Source organism: Saccoglossus kowalevskii, chromosome 7, assembly GCF_978046115.1.
Source record: "Saccoglossus kowalevskii chromosome 7, keSacKowa6.1, whole genome shotgun sequence".
Taxonomy (NCBI): Eukaryota; Metazoa; Hemichordata; class Enteropneusta; family Harrimaniidae; genus Saccoglossus; species Saccoglossus kowalevskii.
In genome coordinates this window covers 23,520,358-23,532,544 of record NC_140647.1, presented here as the reverse complement: position 1 = coordinate 23,532,544, position 12,187 = coordinate 23,520,358, and the positions used below count along the sequence as shown (strand labels likewise).

At 35.2% G+C, this 12,187-nt stretch overlaps 1 protein-coding gene across 1 annotated transcript; it reads right to left on the bottom strand.

Moving 5' to 3' along the window:
* Nucleotides 1-1,866: 1,866 nt before the first annotated feature.
* Nucleotides 1,867-12,176, bottom strand: LOC102800818 (methyltransferase-like protein 27). The gene is made up of 5 exons (XM_006817028.2): nt 12,071-12,176; nt 6,242-6,361; nt 4,745-4,883; nt 3,932-4,024; nt 1,867-2,258 (listed from the first exon to the last, which is right to left on the bottom strand). Exons 1-5 carry the CDS (start codon nt 12,170-12,172, stop codon nt 2,086-2,088), a joined length of 627 nt encoding a protein of 208 aa, XP_006817091.2. The 5' UTR covers nt 12,173-12,176; the 3' UTR covers nt 1,867-2,085.
* Between the last annotated feature and the right edge of the window lie 11 nt (nt 12,177-12,187).

The following is a 12,187-nucleotide window of genomic DNA, read 5'->3' as shown; positions in this document are numbered from 1 at the left end:
TAAAATAAATGTTGTTCACTCTTTTTAAAAGAGTCGCGATTTTGTATTTAAATGGCTCATGGGCACCAGTGCAATATTTAGACATTTCACTCGTTCGGATGCAATATAGATATTGCACTGGTTTTGGTGCAATGTCTTGATATTGCACTGCATCATACGGGCGAACCAGTCAACTAATATTCCCGACAACACAGTATGTGTCACTTGTTTCAATGTCATGACATAGATTATATATACACACTTGAAAACAGTGAATCCAATAGGATTGACTATGCCGCTACGTTTTTCTTTTATACTCCTTCTGTGTTGTTGGGGGCTATGATGAACAACTTGAACAAGCACAAAATTATGCTTCTAACATGACAGGGTCGTTTCTACCAATCAGATCGATTCACAATCTATTACTCTGATTTGTTAAACATGGTAAATTTATTTTTGGAAGATTTTTTTCCATTTATTGATTCACAATCATGAAAACATACACGGTAGCAATGCGAACGGAAAGAAAAACAGAAAAGGTGTCGGAAATTGGAAATCTACACAAACTTATTTATGAATATGTTATTTATTTATTTATTTATTTATTTGTATATAACTCTCATTCCGTCTACGGTTATGAAACGACCGTTTTTTCCTACATTAAGATGATTGAGAACATTTGAATCCGGTGTTCTTAGTTCTTAATAACTCCCCAAAATGGCGTCGTTTTTTGTACATTGACTAAAAAACATTAAAGTGATTACTGGCAAGTTTGCTATAATACTGCAATGAAACAGTTCAAGTTTAAAATAAGGACAGAACAGGTAGATAGGATTATCTTAATAGCTTGACAAATCACAGTAAATGAGCACAAAACAAGTTAGAATATTGTTTCTCTAAATATATATATGCAAAACCAGTGATAATGCTATATCTAAAAGATTCATAACGTTACAATAATATATGCCTTACAAAGCAATACGTGTATATTTACAAACATATTGTGATTATAGTTGACGTTTTATTTGGAATCTAAATGTTCTAAATTTCCAATCAAAATTTTCATCTGATCCTAGATTTTAATATCAATTGTACACGCAGTCACACAATAGATCATTCCACCACAACACATTCAAGTCAAATGCAACATAAAATCCCAACAACTTAATAAATTCTTCGTTTTTCAGATTAATCATACTGTTAGTATAAATGTGCAAAAAAAAAACCTTTTTATCTGGTATACAAATCAAAGAACGAACATTTTAAGCTTGACTATACATCCACGGAAATAATATTACATTTTGATAGAATTAGCATCAATTACTTACAAGACTGGTACTGGTATATACACTGGTAATAATAATTTCCTTCTGAAATATCATTTTTATATTTCACCATTTGGTTATGGCATGGTCCTAATAAAGGTGAACATAGTACTTGTGTACGAGTCGTGGGTGTTTCGGAATGCTTTGCATTGTCAGTATTATCAAAAACATTTGCATACAATGACAAACTATGAATATTCATCTTTTTTTCTAACTTCACCTAGCTTTAGCCATATTAGGGTAATTGCTGTATATTAAAATCCCTGCAGTTCAGTATTGTGATTTGTCGAAACCCTCTTTGTCGTTATTGTTGGTGTCCATTATTTGGGATTTACCCGATTGGGTATGAGGTTATTTCCTTTGTTATGTATTGTCACGTGGTGACGACAGTTAGGTTTATATATCGTGATTACAATTGCTATGTTATAAATCTACTCAACAAATATATTTACTTCTGGATACAAGCTTTTTGATTTGTCTCTATTATATACAGCCGGGCAGAAAATCGTGACTATTTATTGTGTGTATAGTAAGAACGCTTGACGTGCACGCGCACGAACAGAGCTGCATTGTTTTCTGTGTTTGCGTCAACTGTGGTGGCATGTATATATTCTAGATGAAGTTCATAGATTTGAGAAGCTCTGCCATCGAGATGGAACATGGTGGTAAATAACAAAACACACGCATGTTCAGACTCGTAACGTAGATGCATTAGACACGCTATTCTGTCCATGGTTGTAATGTCTCTGAACTCGAACCTGTGTTTTGATTCCACAGTGACTCAACAAAGAACCTTCATGGCGTAGAAGTATGCACCTATATTCCCATAAACATAATTCTTCACATAGTATTTGTCAATAACTTCCAGAGCTTTCTTCTCGATTAAATATTTAAAGGTGTCCCCCTCCACAGTGTCCAGGTTTTTTTCATGCACCAACACGCATATAAATCCACCTGCAGATAAATATATTTATTAAATTAAAATTACTACTTAGGGTGTTAAGGTCAGTGAGATAAATTCAGTGACGAATCGAATCCGTCGCTTGAAATGTGAGAATAGTCAATATCAAATATCGCCTCACATATTCTCGTCAAATTTAGTAAAGTACAGGATCAATGCGCGCCTTTTTACACTTTTCCAAAAAAATCGCGCTCTCTAGCGACACAGCGCTTCAGTGACGTTAATTGTTGACTTTAACGCCATTCAAAGCCTCGTTATCGTTTTGATCTGTAGTCGTCCATTGATAACAATTATGTTTGTACTGTTATTTCAAATGCCCACACAACCACACATAATTATAGATTTGAACGAGATTGCCGTCGCCCCTATACGTTATTTTGTCGTCTAAAAACGTATGGTGAATTGGATATAAAAATGGGTGGCCTTCATCTGTTATGAATAATTAATGTACATACAATCCAAATACGGATCAGGCAGCCGAATAAGAATAAATCACTTGACAGTGTGACTGATACGATATGATGGGAAAATAGCTTGAATAACCACGCAAATGTTCATATATCCATAATGTAGAACTATTATATATGCATAAATCATGTCAGGACAATTATGCGACAAGCAATGCTGAAGGATAAATTACCGTGTCAGTATCAAACATTTCACTTAAATCCAGAACATTCTTAACTGTTAGAATTATGCGTAAAATGCACGATGAGGGCGTATTGATTTGAGGAAACTCAGAGGGTAAAGCCGTTATATGTAAAATTGTTTGTTTTCGAATCATGTGCGGTGACTGAATTACACAGTACTTGGAAGCAGTTAAAAAAATGTTTACATCGATCGATTCGTCCGGTGGCGTATACATGCTTCAAGTCACGTCGGAAATATTGATCGTTAGAGCCCTCGTCATCAGAATTGTATAATGTTTCTACAGTCCTACTCAAACAGAATAAATCGTTATTATACAAAGAATATCGCTTGTGTCGATTGCAAGATGTTACTAAAAATAAACTGACGTAACCATGAAATGCCATACAGCGCGTGAAAGAGTTCACGGGGCAACATGTGCAGACGATAAAGAATTGTTTGGGTTGAACATGTTACTAACATTCACTTCGTTGTGGGAGCCAGGGAGATTTATTGCCTGAGTAATGTCATTGATAAATTATTTCAACGCCACAACATTTATTATTACGTAGCTATTTTTGGTTGTTTGACCGAATTGAAAGTCTTCGGGAAATTTGAAATTATTAAAGCGGGAATGTCGTCACCTACGCATGCGCCAGGGGGCCACAGCGTGTCATTGTTCACAAACAAGCGCCTACCCATGAGCCTTTGTGTTCTTAGCGTGTGTTGTTATCATCGCTTGGGACTCAATTCCCGCGCGTGCGCAGGTGACGACCCTCCCGCTTTAAGACGACACAGAATGTACATCGTACATTATTTTGTTGTATCATTTGGTATAGGCCGACGCACCTATCTATGTTGTGTGGGTGTGAGTGCGCGCGCGCAGCGACTGGTTGGTTGGCAAGGAGGATCCGGTTCGCAGCCGGAATAAAAACGACCCAGGGACAGCGTTGTCATCTCAGATAATCTAGTGCTGATAGCAATGAATTTGAGATTGAATTGCAGATAATGAAAATACTGATACGGTAATGTTTGTTACCTGGTTTAATAATCCTAGTCAACTCAGTGAAAATTCGGTCGTCAAGATGAGTTTCTATGAAGCACCCACTACTGACTGCCGCGTCGTATGAATCTAACAAAGTGAAAAATATTATGGGATAGTTTACATTGTTGTAGAAATGTATTAGTAAGTATGTTGTACTACTGTATTGTGATAACTTCAACTGTTTTTCCTTTCCTGGTGTTCCTCGAGTGGCGTAATTAAAGATGCAATATGGACGCAAATATGTAATGTGTAATATTGTTGTTTAGCGATGAATACAGACGACTATAATTTAAATTATCGTGATATGAAATGTTGTTCTTTTAGCACATCTAATTTTCTTTTGTTTTAATTTGATAAATCATAGTCTAATTTGATCTGCAGTATGGAGTATCAAACAATAATATTAAACAATTGATGTTTTCGTCCATATTGTTTTTTTAACAACTCATGAATGTGTATAAAAACATTTTTTTTCAATAGTCGTAATAGAGACATTGGCCGTCAGATAGTGCCTTAGACAAACATTGGTACGGCATATACATACTGTCGTATTCGCTTAGATCGAATCATCCAGGTGTGGTATAGCTTGTAACAATAGCAAGCTTTGTATATATGAACTACAGGTAAATTGTTAACATGTTTTGCCTCTGTTGCTACCTTTAACACAATGTACAGATTCCGGCAATACTGCTTACTAGCGGACGTTTCGTTATATGTGGCTTGTGAGACCACATGCGTCCTCCTTTAGACGTATGTCATGGTAGATCAGTACCCCTTTCCTGGTTCCTTATTAATGTCGCCCCATACCTTTCTGAACGCCATCAATCGGTTCAGCGGATAATCCAGAACAAATCAGTTTATTATAGACGCCTTTATCACGTGCTACCTTTAGGCTTCCTTCAGATATGTCTATACCGTCCACATTGTTGTAACCATGGCGATGTAACTATGGGTGTACACAGACAACACAAAATGTCAACTTTATTCATTTATGTAATTATGTCAAAAATCATTGGTGATTTAGAAAAATAATTTAGTTTAAATTTATGTCCTACATTGGGATAAATTGACAAAAAAAGAAAAAAAAATCTATAATACTATAGATTTTGTTATTTTGTGTTACATAATCAAATTTGTAGAATTTGTCAGAAGCAATCTGTAACACCGTATGTATGATTATAGTACAAAGCTCTGTGAGAAATGATTCTGGAAACAATAACAGGTGACAAAACGACCGTCAATGGACACAATAACAGGTGACAAAACGACCGTCAATGGACACAATAACAGGTGACAAAACGACCGTCAATGGACACAATTACAGGTGACAAAACGACCGTCAATGGACACAATAACAGGTGACAAAACGACCGTCAATGGACACAATAACAGGTGACAAAACGACCGTCAATTCGATAAATTTGTCAAAATAACACAACAAATGAGTATAGTACTTCTGTGCAAACTCCCAACTCAATCGATCGATATATATCAGTAAAAGACGCCTTTATCACGGGTTTCATGTTCTCTGCACGTAATAAGCTCGGTTATTAAGGTTGTATTGAGTGGGTTATAAAATATTCGGCATTTGTCGATGACATGATATGTTTTTTTTTAGGAAACGAAACTCCTTACTTATGCCGTGATAAAACTGGAGCTGGGTTTATAGAGAAAAACGCTTGACAAAATGTTGGTAAAATGGCCCGCCACCGCTATCATAATTGTTGGCATATATTTCTCGTACAATGAAATAGAAGCGCAAGAAAAAAAAAACATTTCATCGCAAAATCTCAGAACCACGTTCAAAATGTGATCTTGTAGAAAAAATAGTAAAATTACTGTAATTTAACGCTGTCAGCGTCCAAATTGTTATTTATACTAAAAACTGGTATTTTTTACTAAAAACTGGTATTTATACTAAAACAATCAATAAACTTTAGCAGCAATGTGTCACGCTGGTCTATGACTCCTAGTACACGACGATGATGGCGCACTGGTGCGTCACTCTAGGAGAGGTGGGAGTCGGGTGGTCGGGCCCCCGACAAATGCCCCCCCCCCCCCAATCAAGCTAAAACCCGTTGTGTATTTTTCACTTAAATCCAACTATGTAAAATTTGCCCCTCAAAATGCAGGAAATGGCGTTTCAGAGGGACCGGTCAAGATTTCATTTTTTTTCCGGGGAGCATACTCCCGGACTCCCCTTGTAAGGTCGCGCCGAAGCAGACCCTCCAAGCAAAATTTCGTGCCACCGCCTCTGATATTCTAAATATGACATTGCATCTTTTTCCTTTGTTAGCAACTCACCTCTTCTCCTACAAGTCCTGTACCAGCGCCACAGTCAAGAATTCTTGATGTTTTGTCTGTGACAACCTTTGACATACATTCGGCAATCTGGCCCGGTCCACTGTATAGTTTATCCATTAACTGTTGATAGTGATCACAAGTTGAATAACAGGTTAATGACATCTATGTAACTACAAGTTTAGTAGTCAATATATCGTACCCCCCCCCCCGGTCATAGGCCCGGGGGAGAAATCGGGAAAAGTAACAGGTGGGCTTATACACGACGACCACCTCAGCAAAGAGTTTTTTTTTTGGGGTGGTTGAAAAATTACTCAAATTACATCTTTCGTTCACCATACCGTCTGTTTAGAGAAAAACAATGGGAAATGACTTCTGTAGTCATTGATTTCCACGACACTTTAACAATAATGAAACAAACATGTTTACAAAAATACACAAATTTTATTACAATTACGCTTATTATTACGCTTTCCATATGCCTGAATTTATGTCTGAAATAATTAGCGTCTTTGGGGAAACAATCTAAGACAAAATCTTCATCATTATCTTTGTTGTGGAGTGTTTTCGATCGTGCACAAACTACGCAATTTCTGCCATGATGGGTTTTTTTCGGCACGATTTGACCTTGACCTAACATGTCAAAATCAAAATGCTGTGTCGTACTGACTAAAGTTTTCGGCATTTGTTTTAACGCAATACGGAAGTAAATTTCCACGATGTTAAAATACAATCTGTTACCACTGATTTCGACGAAAACAACGGAGATTTTTTATCTAAAAACTGGTGATTTACAATTGTTAAAAGGTAAACTGGGTTCACGTCGAAATATGGTTTACCAACATCCCATTTACTGTGTTCCGTATTCAGCAGACCCATAAAAGCAAATCTGTGAAATATGCCGAAAATAAAGCAATAGCTGCAATGTATATATATATATCTCCCTTTTCAGTTAAAAAGAATTCCATCGAATGACAAAAACATATTGACATATTGCCTGGTCGTTCCTTTCCATAATGTTATGAATAAGGATGACTAGGAAGGTGTTTACTAGGCTACTTCCCCTGCGCACATGACTGCGTGAACTCGGCCTCTCCATGGAACTATAAACCAGTGGTATATAGTTCCATGGCCCCTCCAACTGCTCGAACGCGTTCATAATAGATGTAAGACAGGTCCGAGTCAGCGATTCTTTCATGACAAACACGGAAAAACAGATAGTTCACACTTTTCTCCGATCAAAATGTAGTACCCCACTGTGAATCACGGGGCTAATAACGCGCAACATACTGGGATGTGGACCCAAACCCTGAATTACAAGAATGAGGATAATAATGTCACGTGTGTCACATAATTGCATGATCAAGAACAATGGCAAGCAAATGTCACTCGTACTAAAAGTACCATTCGTAGCAAATGTACAGTATAAATATAATGATCAAATCAAGGTGAAATAATATGAAAATAATGGTGAGATATTGTAACAATAATGACTAAATAATCAAAGAATGGTTAGATAATTTGACAATAGCAACGAAATAATCCAATAATGGTGGAAATAATGATGAAATAATGGAAAAATAATGATTAAAAAATAACGAAACAATTAAATAATGGTGAAAAAGGTGACAATAATATGAGGTTATCACGAGAATATCGCAAAGTATGCACGAAGACAGTACAGCGGTAATGTCGACGAATTTTGACAGTGATCTCCAATAATGACATAGCACACTTGTTTTTGTTTTTATTTATCTCATATTATGAAATAACTGTAATTTCTATGGGTGCCGACGCTTGATTGTAAACAATGACATGCTATATATGGCCATCTGTCACATGCGCAGGTGACAACTCCCCCGCTTTAAGCACCATGACTACATTGTATGCTATGTTGTGATATTTATATATATATATATTTTTTTATTTAAACAATATTTTTATTTTGTTTCAATAATGGACATACAACACAAAATATTACATCACATAATGGAAAAATAAAGAAAAAAAAAACTAAGAAAAAAAAAAGAAGATCTGGTATAACATCTAAATTTACCCATTATCTAACCAATTAGTTAATGGTTCCCATTTCTGATAATGGATAAGCTCTTTGTTTTTGTTTATTGTGATTTGTAGTTCAATATTTCTATTTTCCCTGATTCAACTTTTATATGCGTATTTTGTTGGATGAACCTTTTGAACCCAACATGTATATACATATTTTTTAAATAATAAAATAAAATGATTTAACAGTATATTTTCCGGTTCACATAGACCTATAATAATATTTTTGACATTACAAACCAAATTGGCAATAAGTTTGCAATCACTTTGCAACAGTCTCCACAGTCTCTTTACAACAATACAGTTAACAAATAGGTGTTCTAATGTTTCTTCTTCTTTTTCACAAAAAGAACAGTGGGGGGAATTGATTATTTTCCATTTATACAGTTTTACGTTAGTTGTTAAAACTCTGTGTAGAATTTTGTATTGGAATGCTCTAAGATCTGTGGAGATTGTTGTCTTGAAAGGTAGTTTGAAAATTACATTTTGTTTCATCCCATACAAATGTTGGAAGTCTATGGCAATATTTGGCTCTTCAATAATGTTTTCACACAAAGACTTGTACACCTTTTTGCTCGTCAGTGTATTAATTGCAACATACTTTGTTTTGAAAATCACACCACTCATAGGTATTAGCATGCATGTTCTCTCTCCATTCATCTGGTATTGCAGAGATTAGGCCTTGTATAGTATGGTATTCTGTCAAAGTGATACCTTTTACCTTCCAATATTGCCAGTCATGAAAGTTTCCATAGAAATCGATTAGATCTATTATTCTTAATACATTTTTCCTTGCCAAACTTTTCAGATAGACTGTATGAAAGCCAATTTTTAAAAATCTATTGTTCCATAATATTTGTTTATCAATTTCAGATGTTGTTTTTGGAGTGTATGATGTCAGAGATGACCATTCCCGGATGATATCATAATAAAAGGGTGGGATTTGATTTTCAAATTCTGATTCATCATAGTTGCAAAAAAACACAAGGTCCCCAAACTTTTTCAATAGTCCCTTCAATATATCCTTCCATCCGGCTTGGCTATCAGAAACAAACCGTTTCACCCACATAATCTGTTGTGCTTTAAAAAAGGAGTCCACCTCAATCATATTCAATCCACCTCTTTCAATATCTGAAATAAGGATGTTTCTTTTAATTTTATCCTTTCCATTCCAAATAAAATTGTAAATAATACTATTGATTTTTTTTATAATAGATTTTGGCACAGAAATCATTGATGCTAAATATATGAATTGGGAAAGGCCAAAGGTTTTAAGGATCTGTATTTTACCAATTATTGAGAGTTTTCTTCTAGACCATAATGAGCATACTGACTTCAGACTGTTAATTTTCTTTGAAAAATTTTCTTCAATAGACATGTCAGATGCATATGTGAAAAAAACTCCCAAAATTGTTATTCCATTTGACCATTTAATATTTATTTTCTCTTTTGGTCTGTGACCATACCCCAACAAAAGAGCCTCAGTTTTATCCTTATTTAGATTTAATCCTGAACATTTTCCAAATTTGTAAACTGTATTGAAGAGCGGTATCATTGAGGTGGGCTTAATTGTACAGGTTATGTCGTCTGCATACATTACTAACTTAATAAATTTTTTAAAGGTACCAATACCATTTATAGTTGAATTATTTCGAATACTGATTGCAAGTAATTCCACTACTGTTATAAACAGATAAGGGGATAAGGGGTCTCCCTGCCGCACACCTTTTGCAATGGGAAAGTAACCAGTTGACTTTCCATGATTCATCACGCAGGAAGAGATGCTACTGTAAAATGTTTTTACCCAATTTATAAAGGAATTACCAAAATTAAATACCTCCAATGTTTTTATCAGAAAATTGTGATCAACAGAATCAAAAGCTTTTTTGAAATCCAATGATATTAACACGCCATGTGTATTTTGATGTCTAGTTAGCCACATTACATCAAAAACTGTGCGAATTGCATCACCTATAAATCTGTCCTTCACAAACGCACATTGGTCTGGGTGAATGATAGTTGGCAGGATGGCATAAATGCGTTTTGCAATTGCTTTAGAGGCTATCTTGACATCTGTATTAATGAGGGAGATTGGTCTATAGTTTTCAAGGAATGTTTTATCTTTGCCTTTTTTAGCAATCGGGATTATGACCCCTTGTCTTTGCGACTCTGTTAACTGTCCCTTTCTATGAGAGTAATTTAAGCTATTGAGTAAATGTGAACTAATAATGTTCCAAAATGTTAGATAAAATTCAGCTGACAAGCCATCATTACCAGGTGTTTTATCTTTTGGTAATAAAGTTAAGGCTCTAAAACATTCATTCAAAGTTAGTGCTCCCTCACAAGACTGCTTTGCTTTCTCACCTAGGCAAGGGATGTTAGTACTGTATAAAAATTGTTGAGCGCCCAGTTCTGATTCTGTTAAATGATTTTTCGCATACAAATTTGAGTAGAACTCTTTAATATAGGACATGATGTGATCAGTATTTGTTTCCTCAGTATTGTTAATTTGTAGGCGTTTCACAGTTGTTTTAGTTTTGTTTGATCTCTCCAGATGCAGAAAAAAATTATTACTTTTTTCTCCCAGCTCGTAATGATTACATCTAGATCGTATAATGGAACCCTGAACTTTATTATTCCAGATTTTTTCTATTTTCAATTTTGTCTCATGATATTGTTCTGTTTTAATTTCATTATCAAGATTATTTTCCAAGTCCTCAATCAATGATTCTAGTTCATGAAGTTTTTTGTTTTTTTCTTGAGCTTTTGATTTTGAATAGGTCATTGTAAAACGTCTTATTTTATACTTTAGATACTCCCAGGAAATCATTGGGTCTTTGCCTGAAAGCTCAGACTCCCACTGCTTGATTTGATTTGATAGCTTTAGGAAATAATTTCTATCTTTACACAAAGAATTATTAAATTTCCAGTAGGACCGACCATGTCTGCCCCATGATTCACTTTGAATACAGAGAGTAATAGCTGAGTGATCTGAGCAGATGGATGGTTTGATTTCTACTGACTTCACAAGATCTTGTAGGGTATCAGAAATGAACCAATAATCAAGACGACATTGTATGACAGGAGATTTTTGTCTCCATGTGAAGCGTTTGCTGTTTGGATTTTTTATCCGCCAAATGTCCACCAGATCAAAATTAGACAGTTTATCATTCACTTTATCTATTAATCGTTTTTTGTATTTTAGATTCCCTCCTTGTTTATCCAGTGTAGGGTTAAGGCATACATTAAAATCTCCTCCCAAAATTAATTGCTTACCCTCACCTAACATGTTATTAAAACTAGAGCCCCACAAATCATAAAACAGAAGTTGTTCACTGGAGATACTGGGTGCGTAGATGCTTCCCAATACCATTCGTAAATTTTGGATGGTAACATCCAGATACACAAATCTCCCTTCATCATCATTGATGTTATCATGAATTGTAATATTGGCTAATTGTCTAAATAAAATACATACACCCCTACTGTGATTAGTACCATGTGAGAAAAATATTTTGCCATTCCATTGTTTTGTCCACTGCTCTTCAACCTCTTGAGAACTGTAAGTCTCTTGCAGCAAAATAATGTCGCATTTTTTGCGTTTCAACCATGCAAATAATTTGGTTCTCTATATTGTTTCTAATACCCCTCACATTAAGTGAGAGTAATTTAATTGGGAGATCATTCATGGCAAACTATATTCAATGCCTTAATTGGTTTACAGTATACCAGATCATAATATTTATATTCCCGACATAAGAAACATACCTTATCATACCTTGTACTGTATTCGTTGTAGACATTCTTTAGCTCGTCAGAACTCAGTCCCGGTGCATAACACTTCTCAACAAAAACTGCAGCTTCTTGCATTTTATCGCCTTCCAT